The 27,376-nt window shown below is 35.3% G+C and overlaps 1 protein-coding gene across 1 annotated transcript; it reads left to right on the top strand.

Moving 5' to 3' along the window:
- The first annotated feature begins 316 nt into the window (after nucleotides 1–316).
- On the top strand, nucleotides 317–27,333 carry LOC129801877 (protein Jumonji). Its single transcript, XM_055847280.1, has 9 exons — nucleotides 317–444; nucleotides 532–665; nucleotides 1,020–3,294; nucleotides 9,764–10,705; nucleotides 13,018–14,189; nucleotides 14,880–15,398; nucleotides 15,462–15,753; nucleotides 15,818–15,976; nucleotides 26,390–27,333. Exons 2-9 carry the CDS (start codon nucleotides 589–591, stop codon nucleotides 26,759–26,761), a joined length of 5,808 nt encoding a protein of 1,935 aa, XP_055703255.1. The 5' UTR covers nucleotides 317–444; nucleotides 532–588; the 3' UTR covers nucleotides 26,762–27,333.
- Nucleotides 27,334–27,376: the final 43 nt, after the last annotated feature.

Here is a 27,376-nt window from a genome sequence, read left to right as displayed (position 1 = left end):
CTGTAAGAAATTATTTCCAAAATATATGAACATTCTATCTATTAAGTCAAGTATTTTTAGTAACATTAACTGAATAGGTTAAATCTAAACTTCGCAGTCACTTAACCTACAAATAAAATTTCATTGTTTTTAAGAACTAGAGAATTGTTAATCTCGTTTTCAATATTTAATTATTAAATTCAAGTTTTAATGACCATATTTTACTAAAATATAATAAATAAATTTCCTTTATAATTTGGTGAAGATATCGTCGACCGCGACATACGATGCCACGTCGATTTTGTCCACGTATTTCTTAGGGAAATTGTTTGACTTTCTTTGATGGGTAGTTGAACCGCGAGTGGAATATCGGCTTGATGGCGGACCGTCGGTCTGCGAAAAAGTGAGAAAAATCGAGTTAAAAGTGTTTTGTGCTGTGCCAAAAGGCACCCAATCTATGCCCAAGTGAGTACTTTGTGATATTAACTAGTTTTTGTGCCGCGAAATCAAGTATTTGCGATCCTAAGAGTGCTTTTTCCGTGGTGCTTGCAGATCCTTCGTGGATTCCACGGTGAGCGGCGATTTGGCGTGAAAACTGCAGAAAAAAAAATGGTCATCTCCAAGGACGCCAAGAGAAAGAGGAAGGACACAGCGGCACCCAAGTCGCCCTCAGAGACACCCAAAAGGTGCGTAATGGTACAAAATTGGGGCTCATATGGGGCAACAGGGCGCGGAATTGCGGTGGTCGGAACAAAAGAGGCGAGTCGCGCGCGCCATATTGATAAAACAAATGTCATTTTCCGGGGAGTTTCAGCACACTGAGAAAAATTGTTTTCTTTTAGAAATCGCAGTAGGTGGTTGAAACAGGGGAGAGCTTTGGGAAAATCGCTTTTCGCGGTTTTAATAAATTGGTAGATTTTTTTATTTTGGTGAAATTTTGGGCATTGTGGTCAATTTTCATTGGGTGGGAGGAGGTGTTTTTTTCTCAGTGTTGCCAAAAGTAACACGAAAAAAAAATAAAATGGTTGTTTCTTTTGCAGAACAAAGGTTCATGCACAGCGGAAATTTGCTCAAGGACAGGGCAATACTTCGTCATCTTTTTCCCTGGCCACCCCTCCACCCGGAACGGCTCCCGGCAAAGATGCCCCTGCTGTTCCGGAAACACCCCCAGAGCCGATAATGGCCAAAAAACCCCGCGCAGCGGACTTTGTGACGTATTTGTGCTATTCCCGGACTCCAATTCTGTCACAGCAATTGGAGATTCTCACAAAGGGTAAAACAGCTGCGACCCCGGCTACTCAGGGCAGTTCGACTGAGACTGTGGTGAAGGATGTGGAGGCTGGAACCTCCACCAGTAAGGATGATGGTGGAAAGAAGGGTAAGAAGGTGACGGAGACTTCGACAAAGCCTGATTTTATTCCATTTGGCGTGCGCAAAAGGGCTGAGCAGGTGCCGGATAAGAAGCAAAAGACAGTGGAGGCTCTGAGGAAGAAGTATCATGATCAGAGAGTGGCTAAATTGAAGTCCAAAGGAGGTTTTCCAGCAATGTCATCGTCAATTAGAACAAGATCCAATGTGACGAAGAATCCTCCGAAGGAAGATGAAAATGAGGAAAAAGCTGACAAGGCGGAAAAGGCTGACAAGGCAGAAAAGGCCGAGAAGGCTGAGAAAAAGGAAGAGATTAAAGGAAATGCGGGAAAGAGGAAGATTTCGACGAGGAGTTCAGGGAGTCAGAAGGATTCAAATGGGATGAAATTGATGGATGTTAAGGTGATTGTGAAGAAGGAGATAGTTGAGAAGAAATTGGCTGAACAGAAGGATCAGGAGGTGAAGAGTGCAAGAGTCACCAGACAAATGGTCATTAGGAATCCCTCAATGGCTATCAAAGAGGTTAAGAGTGACGATGAAGAAGCTGCTGGTCAGGAGGAGGATGATTTTTCGTCGGATGACGAGAAACCTCTGGTGAATTCACTGGAAAAGCCCACTAAGAAGGGAAAGCAGCCCAAAGTGACCAAGGAGGATGCAAAAAAGCCCAAGGATCTAGTCAAGAAGGAGTTACCGCCCAAGAAGACTCAAGCTAAGAAGGTCCCTGAGAAGCGTAAGAAGGTGGAGAAGAAAGTGGAAAAGCCACCGCCAGAGAGTGAAGAAGAGAGTCAGGTGTCGGAAAAGGTGGTGAAGCCGGCTAAAAATAAGATTTCCAAGAAGGAATTGGAAAATCTTTCTCAGACAGCCACGGAAGGCAGTGAAAATGACACCAAAGCTACAAGACCTACACGAAAGACCAAGGAGGCTGCCACAATCTACATGGAATTGATTGGGAGGAAGCTGAATCTCAAGGAATCCGATGATGAGGCCAATGAATCCCTGGACAGTTATCCGGAATTGCCGAATGTCCGGAAAACTGAACAGATGGAGAATGAATTGAAGCAGAATGTTGGGAAGAATAAATCGCAATCGCCAGAAAAAGTATCTCCAGTCCGGAAGCCACCACCACCACCGCCACCGCAACGTCCGGAAGACACTCCAAATCCGGCTGAAAAGAGGAAGCGTCCTGAGGCCAAAGGGACCAAAAATCCAGCTAAAAAATCACCAACGGCTGTCAAGGAATTGGAAAAGAGTTTCTCGGATTCCGATGAGGAACCTCTGGCCGTGAAGATTGTCAAAAAGAAACGTCCCAGTCCGGAGAAGAAGAAACAGTTGTTCAAGGAAGAAGATCTAGCAGTTTTTTCACCCACAAGAGTTACACTTTTGCCCGAAGATCAACCATCGCCAATTCCTGAATGTGAAATCCCAAAGATTTCTCCGAAAAATGACACAACTGATGACATCCTCAATCTCTCCTTCACAACATTCAAGTCTCCAGCATCACCGGCCAAATCCCTTCCTGTTACACCGGATGTCACCAAAACGACGACCGTATCGGATTTGGATCAGAGCTTCGTGAAGCCCCTGACACTGCTTAAGCCGAAGCAGGAGGTGCAGTTGATTCAGAAGACACTGGATCAGGATTCGAGGAAATTTGATCCACTTCCACCCAAAAAGGCCATTACAGCTAGTTTGGCTAGTGCTCAGGGTACCAGCAAGACATCTCCTCAGGCTATAGCCAGCCTGATGAATCCGTTGCCGAGCAAGGAGGAATCAGGAAAGATTTTTGGGATTGCCAGTGTGAGTCTGGCCCAGAGTTCCGGACCTCAGGACACCAAGTGCACCCTGGGAAAGTGTGGATCGGTTCATAAGCCACCACTGGGACCGGCTGTGCCCACGGAGGCTCTTCTGGGGGATTCAGGCGCCAATCGCGAGCGACGCAAATCAAAGGTAGTGCTTTCACACTCATTCGCCTAAGAATCCTTCTTTTGCCCACAACATCTTTACGGGGAGGGTCATTGTTTTTTTCTAAAATCAGAGAAATTTCCTTGGAATATATCTTTTTTTTTAATATTTTGCAGATCTTTTACGAAAAACAGATTTCCCGTTTTATTTATTTTACCCATTTTACCTTCAAGAAGAAAATGTCCTGAATAATGCTCAACGCACAATAACTTTTATATAGTAAACATGTTTTTGACATTTCAATGAGAGTGAGTGAGATCTAGATCTAGTCATCTCCCTCACTCTCATAGAAAATTTTGAAAACATGTTTACAAACAAAAGTTATTGTGCGCTAGGCATAAAATCCCGTTTAGAAATTAGGGGAGACTGGGGCAAAATTTGTCAAAACGGATATTTTATTTTTTCACAAATTATCAGAGAATCTGAATGATTTCTATTTAGTATATTCTTATGAGAAATTTACCGCTCTACAACTTTGCCGAAGTTCTTTTCCGAGCCATTTTCCAAAAGATGATTTTGTGGAAATTCTCAAAACAGCTGGGGCAAATTTTGTCAGGCGTGGGGAATTTTTGTCATTTTCTTTCGTTTTGTTATGAGTTCTCGTGAATCAAAGAACCATCCAATTAAGATATTTTAATAGGAGATTTATTCCTTTAGGGTAAGTGTACCAAATTTCGGCATTAGTTACATGTAAGCACCGAAGTCCTAAGTTTGAAATGATATATTTTTAATTCATATTGATATTTTTTGTTACTTCCTTTTCGGGAAGGTTGTGTGGAACCTTGAAAACTAGTTTATCTTCTTTGTTTTCTTTTAATCACTTCCTAAATTATTGAAAAATTAATAAAAAAAATGGACATTGCTTTGGGTAGTATTCCGGCCACTTTGTGTGAAATACCGGCCACTTTTTTACTGACCACCTTTTGTGACGGAACAGATAGAAAATTTCAAAACGTCAAACGGAACGAGTTTAATATTTAGTTTAATATGTTTATATGACCCACAAGCCCTGAGATCTTCCGTGTAATTTGTCCTGAAGAGCTGAAGAGTAGCATCTTAAATTTACGCGCAGATTCCCGTAGCAATTTGCCCTTCCTGAACTCTTCCAAGGCCTTTTCCACATTATCTTTTTCATAGAAGCGGGGTTTTTTCTGTACATTGTAGAACTCAGAAATTGAAAAAAAACATAAAGTGAATAAGAAATTTAGGAAAGCAAAAGATGTTGCCGGAATAGGCAACACTACCTCACCGGAGAGACGCTCACAATGTATATACATTTTTACGCGAAATACAGGATCCAGCTGGGAAATTTTACCTAAAATTTAAAGATTGATTCACTATTAACATAAACAGAAACAATCTTTAATGAAAACTAATCAAATTTCATGAAAAAAACCGAAGGAATACCTTCTGCACTTCACCACAAATCGTAAGACTGCTAGAAACACAATCGATCTGTCACATTTTTTGTAAGACTCTTTCCACACTGAGTTTTTACAACACAATTTAAATTCAAATTATACCTATAATTTAACTGTCTTTGTGTTAATACAGCCTAAAATGAATAAATATTTGAAAGCAAAATGAATTCATTGACTATTCGAAGATTACATACATAACTTTAATTAATTTATTTGCATGGCCGAAATTACACTCAATGTGGCCGAAATTAGAAGCTAGCCGAAATTTGGCACACTTCCCCTATTTGGGTGGGGGAAGAAAAGATTCTAATTTGACTAAATTGAAAGAAAGAGGTAAAGTAAGGGAGGATGGGACACTTTCACGAAACTGAAGTTTACTCAAGCTAACTTAATTGAGCTGTTTTGAATGTAGCACATTTCCCGTAGTTTACATTCTTATTTCAAAATTTTATATAATATTTCGAAAGTAAAGAATGCACGAAACTGCCTCATAGCAGCTCCTTCTTATAAAAAAAAATTCACAGGTTCTCTCTAGTAGAATTCAAATTTCGGAATTCTGAAGAGATATGAGAACAAATGGCACAGATTCTTCCACAAAACTGAAAAGATTTTATTAGTTCTTAGGTTGGGATCATTTGAATTAAAAATAAAAATACTATAGGGGAAATCGAGGAAGATTTGGTCAAGGGTAGAATTAGCCGTGAATGTTGGTTTCGTGAAGCCCCAAATATTATATACTCCGGCTAATCTTATGGCCTCTACACATTGGGAGCAATTTTTATCAAAAATTGCTTTTTTGAAGGAAATTCCCTGCAGCGTTGTAGGGGGAAACGTCAAATTTCTGTCAAAAACGCAATTTTTGAAGAAAATTGCTCCCAATGTGTAGACACCTTTAGAGAAGATTTAGTCTGTAAAATTTAGCAGTAAAGAATCAGGTAAAAGAAATTCATAGTAGTCGATATTATGGGCCAAATAAAAACCGTTATTTTGTGGGAACTTTGAGTCTCCCCTCTGAACACTAAGCCGAGAGAAGGCGCTAATGGGAAAAGAGGGGGTTGAATGAGGCAGTCTCAGGAAAGGCACGAAAAGAGGAGCATCAAGATAAATATTCTGATGGGATAAACTGATGGGAATGTAGTTAAATCATTTGATGGATTATAATTATATTAAGCCGTCTCTCAGCTTAAGCCGTAGGTGTATCCAGCACATTAGAATCATCGATTAGAGGTCCTTTTCATAAATATCCGTTAGGGGAAAGTGGCCATGCTTGTTACCATTGGAAGCTTCGTAATGACTAAAATTTTCCAGTGTTTCTCAATAAATGTGACTCCGCAATATATTTTAAAAACTGGCCACTTTCCCATAGTTTTTAAAATATGGTTGCGATGAGTCACATATATATTGTGAAACATAGAAAATTTAGTCATTACGAAGCTTTCCATGGTATCAAGCATGGGCACTTTCCCCTACCTAAACAAATTTGATAGGCTAAATATTCTCGGATGATTCTATTTCTATCTATATCTATATCTATCTCGGATGAATTGCTTTAGGTACCTTTGCATTTGGTAATGTATTGATTTACGATACCTAGAACGGGGGTGTAACGATGACTTTTCGATACTATCGAATCGATAGTATCGATAAATCTATACCTGTTAGATTAAGTGAATGTCGACTTTTTACGCATTGTTGGGCCTTTCATTGTGACATTCGTAGAAGAATGTGACTGTCGATAAATATCTACATTAATTACAAGAAGTCCTGGGGTCGAATGATAACTTTTCGATACTATCGAATCGATAAATCTGTATCTCGTATATTAAGTGAATGATGATTTTTTACCTATTGGTAGGCCATTTATTGCGACATTCTTGGTAAAATGTGACTGCTAGTAAATATTTATATTAGCTGTAAAAAGTACAGCTATCGTTTAATTTTTTCAGAATCGACAGTCGATAATATCGAAAAGATGTCATCATGTCACCCCAGCATAAAATTTAGACATTCGAGCGTTCCGCAAAGTTCTATTTAATTTCTCTTTTACTGATTACTGTATTAATAAACTAATTTTACATCTCTGCTTAGAAGGGAAGTGTGTCTCGGATTAATGAATCTTAAGCAGAGTAAAGAATTTCAGCTAAAATTTTGCGTTGCCCGAAATAATTGGTATTGTTCATGGGTATATATTCAGTTGTGACTGGTCAATCGCCAATTAAAATGGATCTCGTGGATTGTCACGTATCACTCTACTATGGATAGTAGGGGAGACCGGGGCAGAATTAGCCTAGACTGCATATAATACTTCAATAAATAGGAAGGGAGTGTAATTTTATAATAGTAGTTTCTTTAATATTCATTCTAAGACAACGTATAACATCCCACTGTCTAATACCATGCGTGGCTATTTCTGCCCCGGTCTCCCCTAGATAGAAATTTTCGTATCCCATAGCAACGTGAATAAAGCGAATTAATAATAATGCATCCAAGAATAATGCTCAACAGTTAAGCTCGGCATCTGAGTTTTATATAGGCGAAACTGGGGCAGTAGCAAAAATGGGGTAGTTGTAAACACTGATTTTTCATGTGCAAACTACCCAGCGAGCACACTTAGCTGAAAAAAGTAGCGTTTTCAGCATATTTTTGCTGAATCGACTAGCAAAAATTTGCTGACTTATCAGCAGTTGTCGAACAAAAAGTGCTAACCAAATATATGAAAATGGCACTGAATCGCCAATTTTGTTTCAAGGTTAGCAGAATTCAGCTGAAAATAAATATGTTTTCAGCTGAATTGCAATCGGTTAGCATTTGGTGCTCGCTGGGTACTTGGAGTTATGTCGACCAACTACTACAGTGGACAAAGATTTCTATAGTGTCTATGAATTATATAGTCTCGTCCTCTGAAGTTAATATTTAATTGAAAAAAATCGAAATAGGTCCAAAATTAATTCAAACTCCATTGCAATATGGTGCCAAGGGTGTTCTGGCTGAATATAGGGGAAATTAAGCATGGTTCGCACGCAGTGAACCTTCAAACCTTCTTTGTTTGCAAAGAACTAGTTCATCATGTTCTTTGCATAAGTTAGAGAATTATAAACCTCGTGAGACGAGATGAGAAAAGGCAAGCTAGCTCTTTGCAAACAAAGAGTGAATTTGCATCGTTTGAAGATCTACTAACCTTGTCTATCTTCCCCTAATACGCTTTATTTTCTATGTGATAATTAGAGATATTGACTTTTTAAGCAATTTTGACTGGACTTTGAGGTATTCTGTGTATCATAGTTCAAATTGGTTTTGAATCGGACAATATAAAAAAAAATGAAATCGTTGGAAGGGTGTTTTGGGAGTATTCACTTATACAAATATGATATTTAATTTTTTAACGAATTTTGCAAATTTGATTCCGTGATACTGAAAAGCCTTAGAGCTACCTTAGATCACAATCCAGTAAGTCGAGGATTTGCCTAATAGATAGGGGTTTACTTAGTCGTTCTCGGTTTCTTGTGATGTAAAATAGAGTTTTGGAGCACGTTAAGTGCTGGACACATTTACAACGTAAGTCGACAAACTGCTTAGTTAGTGGGAGACTGATTTAAATTTAATTCTAATCATTATTTTGATTAGAATACAAATTAGAATACAAAAGCCAGACAAATATCCGGCTCAATATCGGTTTACAAGTGTCTTATTGTGTTTCTCTCCCGAAGTATATGGGAAATTGTAATTATTTGGATAGCTTTATTCTAAATCCAGGAGATCCAATGCAACACTATTTATCTGAAAATTTTTAATCCAAATATTTTGCTCTTTGTTGATGAATCAGACCAAAAATTATATATTACGAGTGGAAGAGGCAAGTTCAATTCAAGCAGCATATTTTTATTCTTATTAATTGCTTCTAAAATCATGCGTGCGTGAACGTTCGTTATCTTATAACAGATCATAATTAAAATTATTAACGAAACTTGAAGTAAGAAAGACCTATTCCTTCCGTACAGAAGTAGATCTTAAAAAATTCGAAAATTTATTTGAAGATCCAAAAAAGAGACTTTCTTACTTCTTGATACTTTCGCAAGGTGGCGGAAGTTACATCCTGTTCGAATTTCGAAGTGCTCAAGTGTCAAAATGTGACGGTCTTCATATTGTTGTGAGGAATAAAACAGAACAACGACGTTTACTGTTCTCGCTCCAGTATTTAATCACTCCATAATCACTGAGTAACACTTTTGCGAGCTTTTTCGTGTGATATTTGATAAATTTTCCCCAACTTGTTCGAAAATTTTGTATGAAAATTCGAAATTGAATTTGAATTCTTCGAACTTCAACGACTTTTTGTGCAAATAAAGTTCCATTTACCTTTCATCCAAGACACTATTGGAGAATCAAAATCTACTTGTGATCGAGCTCATTGGGAAGATAATTGAGAAAATAATCGGTCGGGTATTTTTAATTAAAAAAATCGTTTTAAAAAAAGATCTGTATTCCAAGGAAAATTTCTTTTAAATGAAACTATTTTTTTTTCTTAGAATCTCCTCTTTGAATTTGCAGAATTTTTCGAAAAAAAATTAAATAAGAAGTATTTTATTATGAAAAAGTATTTCAAAAATTGCGATTGAATAGAAATTATATCAAAATTAGAATTTAGAACTTAGAGGCAGAATATCCAAAATTTATTTCTATTTTTTTTTCTTCAAAATTGTGATATTTTGTTTTAGGAGATTCTATATATAAAAAAAATTACTACTATTTTAATCAAATATTGCAATATTTTATTTTTATTTTAAAAAATATTTTTTTTTCTTTATGTTTTGTTTAACTTTGAAAGATCATTTATAATTTTATAATTGTTTTGTTGAAATGATTTTGAATAAAATTGTATTACTAAAATGTTGCCATTTCTTTTATTTTTTTTCCCTCGAAAATTATCCTCTCCGGGAGTGTTGTCGGTGACAGCAATTGGGACACATTGGGATGTGTTGTGCGATGATGCAATATTGCAGCAGATGTTCTAATCCTCACTTTGTCTTTTGCAGGTGAATATGTCGCATGAGCAAATCCAGAAGTGGTTGATTGAGTGTAGCAAAGCACCTCATCAGGAAGAGATTCACGATGATCTCTCCGATGAGGATTTAATGACGCCTCCGAAGCCAATATCTTACCTGTTGACATCGTCACCGTATCGCGACTTGGCTGATGAAAGTACATCTTCGGGGCAGGGAATGAAGTTGGGTGGGAAGGTTAAGGAGGAGAGAAGTAGTTCATCGACCACAGGGAAGTCAACATCGGCTACCAAGGGACCAACATTGAAGGCAACACCAGTGTTTTCGACTACTCCAAAAGAGGAAACAACATCCAAGGAACCTTTGAATTTTTCATCAATTAAACTGGAAGATAAGAAAGATGGTGGTCCAGTGCGCGCAAAGACGACTCCCATACGTCCAGTAAAAGAGATTGAGAGCAAGAAAGTTCCCACTCCTCCTCTCAAGACGCCAGTAACTCCTGCAAAGGCAAAATCCACTCCTAAATCTGCAAAATCAAGCAAATCAACTGCAGTTCCCAATCCCAAACCGGCTGATCGGAAGCCTATTTACAATCGGAAGACACCTCTCTATAGCCCAAAAGTCCCAGAAACTAGCAAAACTAAGCAAGTTGTCAACACATTTGGGGCTTTTTCGCCGGAAAATGAGCATTCGGTGTATTCCTTTGACAAGGAAGATGATGCAATTCCTGTAGCGACTCCCTTCAGGCGACACACACGTCGGGAATCCAATAATTCCCGCGCTGATGATGCTCAGAATTTAGAGAAGAGTAAGGAAAGTGTGAAAAAGGATGCAGAAACATCATTCCAAAAACCTTCTCCGGTTATCACGCAAACTCCCAAGGAGACTCTCAAAGAGATCCCAAAGGAACAATCGCAGGTTTCACTGACCTTGAGTCCGGAGGAAAATAACAAATCCGCCTCCATCGCTGTCCAGGTGAGTGTGAAAACATTTTTTTTTTATATTTTATTTTTTTTTTATTTTTGAAGTGTCCTAAACACATTTACGACTTAAGCCGAGAGACGGCTTAACGTAATTATAATCAAAATAACGAAAACACTAAAATATGATTATAAAAATGTATAAAAAGCAAGTTGCTGAAAATTTCGAAATTCGACATATCTCAAGATAAGGAGAAAGATTCAAATTATACCATAAATAAACATTTTCCTGCCTTAAATGTTCAAAATTCTATACGATTCGAGTGAAATCTGATTTTTTTAAATAAATTTCTAGTGCATGTATTCGAAAATCAATTTGAATTTTTCGAACATCGAATGAATAGGTCAGTTCTTTACCTTTTAAGCCAAGACACTTTCAGGCAATAAAACTTCCTATATGAGTTGTTCGATACAGCACACTTTTTTCCAGTTTGCCTTTTCTGCTTCTTCTCACAGTTGAATTGGAGGAGCTTTAAGATTTTTAATTCAGTTCGGAGTCTGATAATCTAATAGAATTGGCCGCATGTTAAGGCAAACTTAGGCGTCTTGACATAATTGTGAAATTTGCATTAATTTCTCTTGTAAAATCTTGCGTAAAAATTTACACAGAAAAGCCAGAAGAACGATGTAGAAAAAAATTTTAGGGGAAAAGTATTTTTTTAGTACATGATTGCTTTCATGTGCTTCTGCATAGTCAACATCTCTTAGTATTGGTTCCTGTCACAACTGTTTCTCTCCAGGAGGGGAATTCTGTAACGCTCTGGCAATGTCATATGACAAATTGGGTTCGAATCTCAGGAGAGCTTTTTCGAAAATGCGATTCTGTAGCCGTGACATTGCCATTTCAGCTCACGTGGCATTGTCAGAAGTCACATATTTGAGATTTTTGACAATTCAAATAACAATGAATTTTGTTAAGCAAATCAACCAAGACGTACTGTATTTTCATAAATTCATCAAGTAAAGGGATTTCATTAAAGATTCAATTAATTGCATTTTCGAACTCATATGATATGACGGGCAAAAACAGTAAACGTCGTTGTTCTGTTTTTTTTCCACACAAAATGTGAGGACCGTCACATTTTGACACTTGAGCATTTCGAAATTCGAACAGGATGTAACTTCCGCCACCTTGCGAAAGTATTAAGAAGTAAGAAAGTCTCTTTTTTGGATCTTCAAATAGATTTTCGAATTTTTCAAGATCTACTTCTGTACGAAAAGTGTATTTCGTACAAAATGTCGTTTATGTTCGAAAAGTTCAAACACAATTTCGAACTTTCATTTTAAAAATTTCGCGTGAGGGTATAAATTTTATACCCTCATGCCTTTTATAAATTTTATACCCTTACGCGAAATTTTTAAAATGAAAATTCGAAATTGTGTTTGAACTTTTCGAACATAAACGACATTTTCTTTCTGTACAGAAGTAGATCTTGAAAAATTCGAAAATCTATTTGAAGATCCAAAAAGGAGACTTTCTTACTTCTTAATACTTTTGCAAGGTGGCGGAAGTTATATCATGTTCGAATTTCGAAGTGCTCAAGTGTCAAAATGTGACGGTCTTCATATTGTTGTGAAGAAAAAACAGAACAACGACGTTTACTGTTCTTGCCCCAGTATTTAATCACTTCATAATCACTGAGTAACTCTTTTGTCAGCTTTTTAGTGTGGTATTTGATACATTTTCCACACCTTGTTCGAAAATTTAGTATGAAAATTCCAAATTGAATTTGAATTCTTCGAACTTCAACGACTTTTTGTGCAAATAGAGTTCCATTTACCTTTCATCCAAGACACTATTGGAGAATCAAAATCTACTTGTGATCGGGCTCTTTTTGGATCTTCAAATAGATTTTCGAATTTTTCAAGATCTACTTCTGTACGGAAAGACAAAGTTGTTTACCTTTTAGCCGAGACACCTTTAGAGAATCAAAATTCGAGTGTGAGCACTGTGAGCACATCGATATTGGAAACTTTATTTTTAGATAACTAAAAGTGCTTACACGGCCAAATGGTCTTACTCTCCCCTAAATAATAACCTTTAGCAGATTATTTAATCGAGTTTTCATTAATGAAAGATATGTTGAATATTAGAGTATCTTTTCGTCCTTTCATACTCTTCGGTATGCAAAACTGTTTCTGACTATTTCACATTCTGTATAATAATCTTTAGTTTTTGATTCATCGCACAAGAAAAAAAGGTAAAAGAAAAATAATATAATATTAATGTGATAGAACAAAGTCCAAAAGCACAAGTTTCTAAAGTTAGATGTCGTTGGAAGTTAATCAGTAATAATAATGATTTAGGTGAGCCTGGATACTGATACATCACCCACGAGGGCTACAAATGAGAAGCAAACGAGCACAGTTGATGGCAATGACTCTGATTCCGAAGGGCACACCTTCTACATTCCACTCCAGGGAACTGGGAATTTGGGTGGGAAGGGTGATCAGGTGATTCAGGGCGTAGCCGTAAAATTGGGCACAGAGGGACCTGATGGCCCCAATCAGAGGGTTATAATGAGGGCAAAATTGGTGACAAAGGCCCAAATGGGCACCAATCCAACTCCAATTCCCGAATCCCTGGCAAATGCTCAGCAGGATATTATGAAGAGTTTGCTGGCAAATAAGGAGATTTGTTCGAAATCTGTGCCAATTGGAACTGTTCAGCCGAGATTTAAGTCTGCAGAGACACCTACAACATCACGAGCTTCAGTATCTAGGGATCCTCCTCCAGCTCAATCGGCTGCTTCATCTTCTCGAGCTCCGAGTCACTCAAGCTTAACTAGGGTCAATTCCAATTCATCTTTAGTTTCGCAGAAATCCAGAAAGTCCGGAAAGGTGAAACCCAGTGAATGGCAAGGAACTATAAATCCTAGCAATAACACTGCTTTTCCACGGACTGATGATACAGCTCAAATGGTTGAAGCTCCGGTATTTTCGCCAACAGAGAAAGAATTTCAAGATCCCATTGAATTTATTGATCGTATTGCACCAATTGCAGCTAGATTTGGTCTCTGCAGAATCATTCCACCGGCCAGTTTTAAGCCAGAATGTCGAGTATCTGATGATATGCGTTTTACAGCTTACAATCAGTATGTGCATAAGATGCTCCATCGATGGGGACCCAGTGCTAAGGAATTGAGTGCCATTAAAAAGTATTTGGCTACACAAAGCATCACATTGACCCATCCACCGTGGATTGGGGGTATGGAGGTGGATCTGCCTAGGCTATATCACACAGTTCAGGAGCTTGGGGGACTCAAGGAGGTGATCGAGAAGAAGAAGTGGGCTCGAGTGGCTGAGGAGATGTGTATCCCAAAGTCAGCTCAAGATAGAGTGACAAAATTAGATGATATCTATTGCAAATATCTCCTGCCATATGATACACTATCACCGGCAGAGAGACAAAAGTTATTTGACGAAGTGGAAGCTGATTGGGCCAAGAGAGAGGCAAAGGCCAGGCGGAATGCTGACAGGTAAGTCAAAAAAAATCATTTCAATTTAGTAGGAATTGCTTCATAATTTCAGGAAAATAGTGAAAATGCAGAATCATCTTTATCCAGAATATTTAGAATACTTTGGATAAGTTGGATAACATTTTTATTGCACAAAATGAAGATAATGCTCATAAATTTCATTTCCTGCCTAGAAAGTGTTTATCCGTGAATAGTTTTCACTATCTTGGATAACTTGTGATGAGATTTATTTTTAAATTGAAAGTGATATGTACTTCCTTGAAGTGTGAAAAATTTAGACAAAGAAACTGTTATATAAATGCATTTTCAGATTCATTACTATATACTTACTCTTTTATCCGAGTTTGGATAAAATAGTATTATCAAAACCCAATTTTCAAAATAATGCTTATCACAGAATTCATATTCCGACTGTGACTTTACTATTATTAAAAAGGACTAGCAAATTTTCTTAAAACTGACTGAGCATTATTAACGTACATTTGGATAACATGATTATCCAAATACATTTTTATCCTTCATACATATGTTTCGAAATATTCTAAGATTTCTTTATTGTGATTAAAATTTACTAGCCTATTTCGCACAAAAATTTGAACTTTAGAATTGGGATAATCCTAAAAATTATCCAGGTTTATCCCAAATTATCCAGAAGACACTTGGATAACATTAAATATTCTTACATCATAGATGTGTGACTACTGCTCCACAGCGTGAGCCAGATGGGGATAATGAAGATGAAGATGAGGATGAGAGTGATGATGAGGCCGATGGAGCAATGGAGTGCATTGAAAAGGGACGAAGTATGCCCTTGAATGCATTCTTTAGAATTGCTCGGAATACAATGGCTCTGTGGTTTAAGAATACTGAACCGACTCCGTCTGATGTTGAGGCGGAATTTTGGCGACATGTAGCCGTGCGCGATAGTCATGTATGTGTGCATTCGGGTTCCATTGATTCGTCAGGATGGGGATACGGGTTTCCGGCTCCGGGAGCCAAAACCAAGGCATCCCCCTGTGCCAGACATCCGTGGAACCTGAAAGTACTGACTAACAATAGTGGCTCGATCCTGAGATCTCTGGGACCCGTTATGGGTGTCACAGTGCCCACTCTGCATGTGGGCATGCTCTTTAGCGCATGCTGTTGGTACAGAGATCCTCATGGATTACCATGGATTGAGTATCTGCATACAGGAGCTCCCAAAGTTTGGTATGTTCAGAAGTTTTAGGGCCTCTAGGATGAATAAGTACTTATATTCCTTTCAAATCGAAGGTATGGTGTTCCGGATGAGCAAAGTGCCAATTTCCGGACAGCTCTGACATCTCTGGTACCCACACATTGTCAAAATAAGACTATCTGGCTGCCATGTGACACTGCAATGGTGCCTCCTCATATGCTAACAGACAAGGGAGTATCGTTGTGTCGTACTGAACAGCAGCCTGGCCAATTTGTCGTGGTCTTCCCGCGGGCCTATACTTCAAGTATTGCAACGGGCTACGTTATCTCTGAGAGTGTCTACTTTGCCACGCATAAGTGGTTGGACTCCTCCCATCAAGACTTCAAAGTAAGTAAAGGGGTATTTTCTTCAGGAAAAATATTTTTTATGTGGTTTTCTTTGTGATTTGCAGGACATCCAGGAGAGCTGTGAACCTACAATGTTCTCCTTGGAACAGTTGGTCTTTGCAATGGCTTCTGACCAGAGAAGCAATGCTGAGACACTAGCACAGATTCTACCAATCCTGCAAGATGTCTGCAAGAAGGAAGCGACATTGCGACAGGAATTGAAGGTAAGATTATATCCGTTAGAATTTGATTTTGACATGTGTCACTTTGAACAGAAATTTTTAGCAGAAGAGTGACAGATTTTCGAAAAGTAATCATACTCCTATGAAATTTCTAGACTAATTGCATGAAATATAAAGTAACGAGTTTATATTAAGTTTATTCTAGAAATTTGCATAAGTTCAATTTTTCAAGAAATTATATGATGTGAACGAGCGCCGTAATCGCTTCGTAATCATATCATTCAATCCCACTTCTGAATTTGTAAGACTTAGATGGGCAAATAAAAAGAAAGAGAGATGTGTTCTTGAGTGGAAGGCTAGAACTTCTTCGCTGTCTACTTTTTCTATTTGCCTTTCTGAAACAGTGAGAAAATCTCAAAATTCCAAATTAGAAATGATTCCAAATTACCCCATTTTACTGTACTTCCTACTGTATTATGTCTTTTTTTATTACTAAAGTGTCAAATTTCTTTAAACTTTTAAACCCCGCGGCAAGGAGAGTTGAATTGTCAAACTTAGAAACCTTGACAGATCTTGCCTTAATTAGCAAAAGTATCCTTTATTGGCCGGGCTAAATATTATAAAGATGAATATTTATATGAATAAGGAGGGAATAAAGAAAAAAAGGAGTAAGGGAATAAAAAATAAAAGGAGATAAATAATCTCAGCTCCCTTAAGCATATCTGGGCTTATATGCAGATGGTCATCTTTAATCCTCTAACGGTGTTATCAGTTATCACACTTACACATTAAAATTTTAATATGATTCACATTAATTGTCGCTGGTGAGAGTCCAAATGTGTAATTTGTGTGTTTGAATCATTTTATATTCAAAATTTGATCTATTTGTTGATAAAAAGGTAGACTTGGCCCGCAAAATTTGATATAAATTGATTTATAGCATTAATGCGAAAAATTACTGCGATTTTCTCTTTAATTTTTTAATGTGAAAAATATTTATGCTTTAGGTAAATTTAAACTTACTTTTGCAGGCCAAGCCTACTTCTTTATCAATAAATAGAAAAACCCCAAATATTAAGTGACTCAAAGACACAAATAACATATTTGGACGCTCACAAGCGACAATTAATGTGAATCACATTAAAATTTTAATGTGCAAGTGTGATAACGCCGTAAGAACGAGTGGGACACCGGTTTAAAGGTTTAAAGGATTAATGGATTCAATCGAAAATTGAAATTGCAATTTCAATTGCCAATTCCAAATTCAATTTCTATTGAATATTAGGTAATGGCGTTCGTACACCTTTCAATGAAGTGAAATTCAATAGATTGAAATTTTACTTCTTACTCTTTCAAACAGAAATCAGATGTAAATTGTCTATATCTTTAAAATATAAATTTATAATGAAAATTTACTTTAATTTGACAGAAAGCTATAATTATATCTGAATTTTTCTTTGAAAGAGTAAAGCGTCTGGTAAACCTTTTAGCTCGGTATAATTTCATGAAATCAAAATTCTCGTCTCTTTCTTTCTCAAAATAGGACTGAACTTAATTTGATTTCGTGTGATGTTCAAAAGAAGAAGAAGAACAGTACGAAAGAGTAGGGCAGACATATGTCAGGTTTTTAAGAAAGAAAGTAATGTGAATTTTGACTTAATGATTTTTTCTTAACTTAAAAGATGCGCCAGAGTAATAATTAATAAAGTTTCAATAAATTGAATTTCATTAAATTGAAAAAGTGTGACAGCGCCACAAAAATAATGTCCAAAAAATTATATTTTTTTGGAACATTTCTGACGCGCAAAGCAGAAAAATATGAATTTTAATCTTATTTGTGCAGTAGGGTAAGTGTGCAAAATTTCGGCATAGTTGCATATATCCGGCTTCTTTGAGTGTAATGCCGGCCACCTTTTGTGACGCAACGGATAGAAAATTTCAAAACGTCAAACGGAACGAGTTTAATATTTACTTTAATACGTTTATATGACCCACAAACCCTGAGATCTTCTGTGTAATTTGTCCTGAAGACCTGAAGAGTAGCATCTCAAATTTACGCGCAGATTCCCGTAGCAATTTGCCCTTCCTGAACTCTTCCAATGCCTTTTCCATATCATCTTTTTCATAGAAGCGATGGTTTTTTTCTCTGGACATTGTAGAACTCAGATATTGAAAAAAAACATAAAATGAATAAGAAATTTAGGAAAGCAAGATGTTGCCGGAATAGGCAACACTACCTCACCGGAGAGACGTTCACAAAGTATATACCTTTTTTACGCGAAATACAGGATCCAGCGGGGAAATTTCACCCGAAATTTAAAGATTGATTCACTATTCACAAGACTGCTAGAAACACAATCAATCTGTCACATTTTTTGTAAGATTCTTTCCACACTGAGTTTACAACGCAATTTAAATTCAAATTATGACTAAAATTTAACGATCTTCGTGTTAATACATCCTACAGTGAATATATATTTAAAAGCAAAATGAATTCAATGACTATTCGAAGATTACATACATAATTTTAATTAATTTATTTCCATTGACGAAATTACACTCAAAATGGCCGAAATTAGAAGCTGTCTGAAATTTGGCACACTTCCCCTACATTTTTATAATTTAATTATTGAATATTTAATATAATAATAATAATTCATTTAAGGTTTTCACAAGCTTGAATGAAGAAATTAGAAATTATATTAGGGTTAAAATATGCGAATTTCAATAAATTCAAGAAATTGGGAGTCCTGAGTACGGCCCTGTGTTTCATGAAATATTTTCTTTAATTTCATGAAACATTTTCTTTCTTCTTCTTCTTCTTCTTCTTTTAATTTGTACGGCTGTCAGACTCAGCAAAGGTCCATATAGCCACTTGAGTTCGTTGAATTGTTGATGTGTGTTGAATTCTTCAGTGTGTCTTCGCTGCTATAATGTTGATGTTGATGATCATGATATCATCCATGATATCCATTTTATATATATATTTTTTAATCAATGTTTTCTGTGTGTTGCCAATGGATTAAAGATCATTGTAAATCTTTTTCTACAGGGTTGCTACAGACCTAAGGATAAGTCGAAATAAGCAACCCTTGTGAGTTTATCAGGATCTTTTTGTTAACATTTGAATTCACATGAATATTAACTGTTCAACTGTTCAACTATTTACTGGTTTATATGGAAGCTTTGATACTTGTTACAAACGCACAAATGTCTTTATAGGTTTTATGGTTAATAGGATTTAGTATTTTTTTGATGTCTTCTTTTTCTTTTTTAATTGAGATATAGTTATCTCTTATCGTTTTATATTTTTCACATTTGATTATTAAATGGTTTATATCTTCTACTTCATTGCAATTTTCGCATAAATTAGTTTGTTCTATTTTCATTAGGTTGAGGAATTTTTTGTCAAAGCAATGTCCAGTTCGGATTCTTGATAAAGTTTTAATTTCTTTTGTTGATAAGTTTATTTCACTAAACCACGGTTTTGGTTCTACTCTGAAAAAAATAATTTGCAAAAGGATGCAAAAGGAGAACACCTACTCCATGTAATTAACCAAAAAGGGTAGTAACCCTGGCTCCAATCAACTTTTTTGCAAAAATCGATTAATTTCAATCGATTTTTTGGTCAATTCGAATTCAATAAACTTTGTTTTGCAAAAGGATGCAAAAGGATGCAAAAGTTTGCCATTTTGCACGCGGCAAAATAAGCAATTTCCAGTGGCTTCCAGTTCCAGTGTCGCTCACAGAATTGTCAAATGGCAGACAAAATAATAATTCACAGTGCAGTTAATTCGCAAAGTGGTGATAGTTTTCGCGTGTTTTCTCAATAAATATAATAGTGGAAAATGGGAGGAAAAGCTCCTACGTTAGAGATTTGTGTTGTGATTCACAAAAACACGGTGCCGACCGAAATAAGGTGAAAATTGAGCAGTGTTTTGCAGGAAAATTGACAAACATTTTTTTGGGAAAATGAAATTTTGTGGTTCAGAAGTTTGCTCAGGTCTATGGAGTGTTGTGTGACAAATATTTCGTGACGAAAAGACCTAAATAGTGAAATATTTGAAGGATTTGTTCGCGAGGTTGCATCCCAATGCAAAAATTTTTGACATGTTGGATGGTTCATTCAGTAATAGTCCGACGACAAAAATTCTTGCAAATGTGAGTGTTTAAATGCGCAAAAATGGGCAAAATTTGCTAATAAATTAGGTAAATAATAGATAAAGTGAATAGTTTCTGAAAAAAAGTGTCTACGGTGGTAGTGGAGTGAAAATTGAAAAGTGCAATTAACATTTTCATTGAGAGTATGTGTACGTCGATTTTGTGTTAATGCGGCAGACAAGAATGCCAAATTCTATTTGTAGTGTTTCACCACAGATGGCGCTACTATAGTGCTCATTCGGAGGCAAAAATTTGCAAAAAATTACAAAGGGAGGCAATAATTGGCAAATATTTGCTAAATTGCAAATTTTTGCACCCAATTGCAAATTTTTCGTTTAATTCTAAATTAATCTCCAAAATTAATCGATTTTTGCACCCTTTTACACCCTTTTGCAAATTATTTCTTTCAGAGTAGCAAACCTTTTCTCACTTCATAGTTAAATTTTCCTTTAATTTCACTTATTGCTGTCCATTTTTCTTTCCATATGTCCCACATTGTATCTTTTCTTATTTTATGACTTTCTTTAAACGTTATTTTAATGTTTGTTTCTTCTCCTTCGTCTAACGCTTTTTTTGCTTCTCTATCTGCTATTTCATTTCCTTCTATTCCTATATGGCCTGGCAGCCATTGTATAATCACATAGATATTATTTTCACTTACAAGATTTTTTATTTTATTTTCGTAAAATTTATTACTTTTGTTTATTAAGCTTTCACATGCGCTTTTAGAGTCACTGTATATTATTATTTTGGATTTTTTCATAGTTACACTGAATTTTATTGCTAAATAAATTGCCACTAATTCGACTTCTTTAATTGACACTTTTTGATTAATTTTTGCTTTATAAATCTCTCCACTATTTTTAAAGAATATACTTAGGCCTCTTTTGCCATTGGCTAGAGAACCGTCCGTATAAATGCTTTCATAGTCTTTAAAATGGTTGATAGTTTCTAGTGCACTTTGTTTTAATATTACATTATTTAATTGTCTTTTATTAGCACAGCCTCTTATTAAACTTTTGTTGATTTTAAGGTTAACTGGCATATTTTGTTCTTTTGTTACTATAGCAATGTCTTCGAGATAATTATGTACGTTTTTAATTTGTTTAATTTGCGGTAAGTTGGGTATTCTTTGTCCCAAGGATATCTTTTTTGCGATGTACTTGGCAGTTGTTGATTCCATTTCCATTTGGATTGGTAATTCGCCTGAATCTGCTAAAATAGCGTTAATTGGAGTTGATTTGGTGTATCCCATAATTCCTCTCAGTGCTTGGTTGGCGATCACTTGAAAAGGATTTTTTATCCAGTCTTGGTCCTTGTTGAAAAATGCTGGTACTCCAAATAAAATTCTAGATTTAACTAGGGCGTTATAAACGTTGAGTAGAGTTTTAGGATGAGCTCCTCCATGGTATTTACAGAAGATTTTTAACATATTTATATAAGTTTTACAGTTTTCTTTCACTTGTCTTATATGTGCAGTAAACCTTAATCTATCATCAACTATTATTCCTAAAATTTTTTGCTTTTTAACTCTTTCTAAACTTACATAATTTAAAACTACATTTTGATTATTATGTGTACGGCTATTATCAAATATCATAAAGGAACATTTTTCAGGATTTAACTCTTTCGCGTCCCACTTTTATTCAGCAGATGAATTCATGTAAAATTGAGTTTTTCCTTATGCTTTATGATCAAATATAATAGTTCTGAGAGGATAAAAATTTTCCATTGCGTGAAAACTCGGAAAAACCCCGGGTCATATATGACCCTGTTGTCCTCAAGGGAAGTGTATTTACCATTTTCAAAATCTATATCACGGGCTGTCTAAGAGTTTTTTTTTGCTTAAAGTTGTTAATTTGGCTAAAACCATGGCAAACTGGATTGTCTTGATGAACACTGTACTCCTGGTGTTCAAGGAATCTTCCTGGAAATCCCTTGAACAGTCACTGTCACAATATTTTGAGTGGTATTTGGCAAAAATAAACTTATCCACATATTTATTCACACACAATACAATTGCACAATATCAGATGCTTGCAGAATACTCTAAAATATTGCAAAATATGTTATAATTCATCAGATATAAGATGAAATGTCCAGGAGCAAGATGTCCCACCTGCATTTCACGAAGAAAAACAATGTCCCAACTACATTTCGCTATAGATTTGGGACGAAAACACTGTTACCCTTGGGGACCATAGGGTCATATATGACCCGGAAAATTCTACACGCTTTTCTGGAAAATTGAGAGTAGTTTATTATATCAAAATATGAAATATACAATCTTTGGATATTCTATTTTGTGTTTCTAAAGAACTTTTTGCTGAAAAAAATAAATTAATATAAAAAATTTTGAAAAAGAAAAGTCATTTCACAAAGTTCGAAATTAGTGATGTTTGATCTCAAATATTTTCTTTTCCTGAATATCTGGAGTCTTGAGAAAATTAGCCAAGAATCTTACATCTTTCTATTATGATGTCGTGCACAAACCGATAGATTTCAATTAATGTAAATAGTCAAAAAAAATTGTTTTTTCCCCGGGTCATATATGACCCTAATGACGCGAAAGAGTTAATTTCAGTCTCAATCTGTTAATGGCTTCATTGAATTTACTAAGAATTGTATTGGCATTAAAAAATAGTTCTTGTGACGTATTTCCTGAGATAATTAAGCTAATGTCATCTGCAAATTGCATGATCTCACAATGCTCTCCATTTAATTTATGTAAATTTGATGTATAAATATTGAAAAGAGTTGGGCTTAGTTTTGACCCTTGGGGGAGGCCTGCACTTGTATTAACTGTTAAACTGTAATCATTTGATTCTAAAGTGACTTTTCTGTTAACTAAAAATTGTTTGATCCACTCTCTTATTTCAATAGGAATATTCATGTCCTTCAATATTTCAATTAGGATGAAAACGTTTACTCTGTCAAATGCTTTGTTTAGATCTGTTATAATAATCATGGTTTTTTTATTATTCCTTTTGTTAGATTGTACTATTTCAATTAGTTTAATTATGTAATCTGTTATGTTTTTATTTTTACGGAAACCGTAAACATTCTTATGAATTAAATTATTCTCTTCTAATATTTTCTCTAATTTTTGTTTTAGAATAGTGTGAAACAATTTAGCAATGTTATTTATTAATGAGATTGGTCTATAGTTTTCTATATTAGATGGGTCTTTGTTGGGTTTCGGAATGCCTATGATTTTTATTTCTTTCCAGTCTTTTGGGAGTGCTTGTCTTTTCCATACTTCATTAAAACTGTTAACGAGATTTCTTAAAAGATTTGGAGGTAGCATTTTTAAAATATTATTGGAAATTTTGTTTATACCTGGAGCTGATTTATTGCTATTTTTTATTATGAGGTCTATTTCTTGCAGTTGGCAGAAGTCATAATTAATCTCTACTTTTTCGATGGGAAAAATAAGTTCATCTTCGTCTACATAATTATTCGATAAGAATTTTTTACCCATTTCTTCATTATTTAAGATACTATTATTCCCCTTATATTTTTTGGTATTGAACTTATTTACTTTATTCCAGATAGTTTTTATATCATGATTTGGATTTATACTGTTTAGAAATTCTATCCAGGCTTTCATTTTAGCTTTTCTTATTTCTATTTTTAATTTACATGTTATTTTTTTGAGTTCAATCAGCGTGAAGAGATTTTTTGTTCTTCTATATATCCTTAATTTAGCTCTTTTGATTTTCCAAAGATTTGTGAGGTATTCATTCCACCAGATTTTCGGGATATATTTGTTGTTTTGTATATTAATATTTACTGTATTTTGCTGGATAATAGTTTTAAGGCAATTCTCTATTTCTTGTAGATTGGGATTATGTTCAAAATTAATTTCTTGTAACTGACTTTCAATACCTTTATGATTTATTTTCTGTTTGATACTATTGTGATAAGTGGTGTCATTACTGTGAATATCTATAGAAATCGCATAATGATCAGAAATTAAATGTGAATTATCGACTAACCAACTCGTATTAGTGATTAGATCTTGGGAAACGCATGTTATATCAATTGCTGAACTATAATTTTTATGTATATTAACGTAAGTGTGAGATCCATTGTTCAAACAATTAAGATTTGATTCAGTAATAATATCTGCTAAAATTATTCCTCTACTATCATTCTTTGAATTATCTTCCCACATTTCATGGTGACCATTTAAGTCTCCACCTATAATGACATTTTCTTTATTGTTATATGTATCTATTAATTTTTGAAAGTCTTGTTTAACTATTTCGTTATTTGAATCAGGTGGGATGTAACAAGATATTACATTGTAGGTTTTATCTTTCGTTCTTAGTTTAACTTCTACAACTTCGATGGCATTATATTGAAATGAGTTTTGTATGCATGCATTTGCATCTAACTGATTTCTAATTGCAATTCCCACACCGCCCCATCCAACAAGTCTACTGTTTAAAAATAGTTTAAAACCTGGTATTTTAACTATTTCATCTTTTTTTGTAAAAGTTTCACTTAATAATATGATATCACTTTTAATATCATTAACATAATATAAAAGTTCTTCTTTGTTTCTTTTCAAACTTCTAATATTAATTTGAGTTAATTTGATCATTTAAACAAAGATTTTTTGGTTGTGTTTTAAAATGTCTCTCAATCTACTAATCACTAATACCTCATTTTTGTAACTCTCCTCCGATGTGACGTTAGTGCAGATTTCGCGCACTAAGTCCTTGATTTTGTCTAGTGCCTCAATGAGACCAGCATTCTTAACAGATAAATCTCTAATTTGAGAGTATTCGGTTGAAAAATCAGTTTTTGGTAGTCTTGGAAAATCTCCTCCATTGTTGAGTTCCTCTAAAGCCTCCCTGTATGTTTTCTTCTGCTTCACCATTATTTCCTTGATTTTATATTGTTTTTTCCTCTCAACGCAGGTGATATCATTCGTTCTGTGGTCCCCAGTTTGGCAGAACTTACAGAACGTCGAACATTCGTGATTGGGAGTTTCGTTTTTGGTGCATATTTGGCATTTCTTTTCATTTTTTTTGCATATTTTTTTAAAATGACCATAGCTGAGACAGTTGGAACAAAAAGTAGGTTTTTGGAAAAAGAAGCGCACTTTATAGGGTATCATAAATAGTTTCACTTCCTTCGGGAGAGTGAAACATCGGAAAAAAATTTTTATCTTGTTTGTGGGTGATGCTTCCTTCTTTGTTTCATCCCATTTTGAGATCCTCTCAATTTTGGTGATGACTTCATCAGCTTCTAGTGAGTCGAATAATTCTTCATCTGAGTGTTCTGTTGACACATCGTCAATTACCCCAATTGATGTAAGATACATCGCTGGGACTGATACTTGGATTTTCTGCAGTCTTGCTATTCCAGTATCTTTTAGGATTTTATTGGCCGATTCGGGGTCTTTGAGGGTTGCCTTGATGCTGTTTTCATCCATTTTTATGATCTTTTCTATTTTTTGTTTCCCAACAATTTTTAAAATGGTTTTTGCGAGTTCTGTGTACGGTGTGTCTTCTTTCCTCAGAACAATCACAAATGGACCTCTATCCGTATGTTTGTACTTTAGTTCTTTTGTCGGCGCCTCGGTTTTTTTTTCATTGCTAACCCTTTTTCCAGATGTTATTTGTTCAGCTGCAATTTCCATTTCTGCATCCTCATGAGTCATCTCGTTTTGGGTGTTTATTGTCTTCACTGGTGAAACTCCTATCACTTCATGAATTTTTTGGAAATTCATCTCTTCGTCTTCTGGTGATATCTTTGTCTTTTTATGCGGCATGATGTCTTCCGATTTTTCTTGTCTCGAATATGGTTTACGCGCTTCTTTGGGTAGGGGGTGATTTTTCGGGGATGAATTTGAAACTTTTTCCTTTCCTTTTTTATGAGATTTCATTTTTCCCCAGAGTTTTCTTTGCCCTCTAAGGAGGGCTTTCTTTATTACACTGCCTTTTGTAATGTTTTAAATTATTCACACTATATTTAACTATAAAAGATCAAAAATTCACTAATTAATATATAAAGCTGATTAAAAATTGTTTATCTTAATTTAAACACAAAAACCACAATAGTTTTCTTGCACTGAAAAAATAACGATGTTCACACTTCAAAGGTTTGAACTGGAATGAAACATTTTCTTTAATTTCGTGAAACATTTTCTTCAGTTTCATGAAACCAAACGAAACTTGATTGAAATTCTTAAAATCTTTTGAATTTCTTTTCAGAAACAAGCGAGAAACATTCTTGAATGGCTTGAATGAATGAAATGGTTCTCTTTTTTTTTATTTCCAGGATGCAGGTGTAGCTGCCACTGCAAAGTTCGCGTCGAAGACTAAGAAGAATGCTGCTGATGAGAATGAATGTGATTTATGTCGAGCGAATTTGTTTGTGTCGCTGATAAAGACGGAAGTGGAGGAGGAGGAAATTACTTATTGCCTCCAACATGCTCTGAAATTTATTCAGGATGGAGAAGTTGTGGCTAGACAGTGTACACTCCATCTGCGCTATACAATTCCGGAGATTGAGCAGTTGATTGGGCGTCTGAAGGAACGCATAGAGCAGGGTGGATGTGGTGGAAGTTCAGTGGGAAGTCGCAAGTCCGGAGGAGGAGGAGGAGGAGGAGGAGCTGGGAAGAAATCCACAGTATCCGTAGGGAGCAATTAAGGTGGAATAATGGTAGGGATTTTCCTTTTGTCACCTGGCGAAGAAATATCCTCCACCAAGATTTTCCTTTTTGTGATAGTTTTTTCTACATTTGGCAATTTGCGTGGATTTTCTGTGCAGTTTTATAATAATATTGTTTGTGAGAGAGAGAGAGAGTGTAAGTGGACTTTCTGCAAAGAATCTCCAAAGTGGACACCTCAGAGTATTCAAGAAAAAAAAAGAAAAAAAAATTGTAAATAATAAATTAAAAAAAAACATTAATTAAAAATTATTGTGTGAAAAAATATTTTAAGCGAGAAAATGTGCAACAGATGCCATTTGTATTTGGTAAGCAGTTGAAGGAGGATAAAATGCATTTATGTGCAAAATTCATATAAACAAAAATTAGCCATTAAACGTTTTAAAAATTAAAAAAAATATATATCAACTTCTGGAGCAAGAGTTTTCAGAGGGAAAATTCCAGAGGAAAATATCCAGCAGAGTCTATTAAGGTGGTAAAAACCTTTGAGTGTTTATAGTCATTCTAATGGATAGATATCTGTTTTGAGTCTAATAAAATGCTAAATAAGTCATTAATTTTGGGTTTTTTATTTAAAAAATATAAAATTAATTTCA

The sequence above is a fragment of the Phlebotomus papatasi genome, chromosome 2 (assembly GCF_024763615.1).
Source record: "Phlebotomus papatasi isolate M1 chromosome 2, Ppap_2.1, whole genome shotgun sequence".
Lineage (NCBI taxonomy): Eukaryota > Metazoa > Arthropoda > Insecta > Diptera > Psychodidae > Phlebotomus > Phlebotomus papatasi.
The sequence above is the reverse complement of the archived record's forward strand: the minus strand, read 5'-3'. Positions and strand labels throughout refer to the sequence as shown.

What these genes read in the sequence shown, in the direction of transcription:
- LOC129801877 (XM_055847280.1), top strand. Translation starts at nt 589, where the DNA reads ATGGTCATCTCCAAGGACGCCAAGAGAAAGAGGAAGGACACAGCGGCA. An exon ending in CCGCCTCCATCGCTGTCCAG is followed by an intron (nt 10,706 to 13,017) that starts GTGAGTGTGAAA and finishes ATAATGATTTAG; the next exon opens with GTGAGCCTGGATACTGATAC. An exon ending in GCCAGGCGGAATGCTGACAG is followed by an intron (nt 14,190 to 14,879) that starts GTAAGTCAAAAA and finishes CTTACATCATAG; the next exon opens with ATGTGTGACTACTGCTCCAC.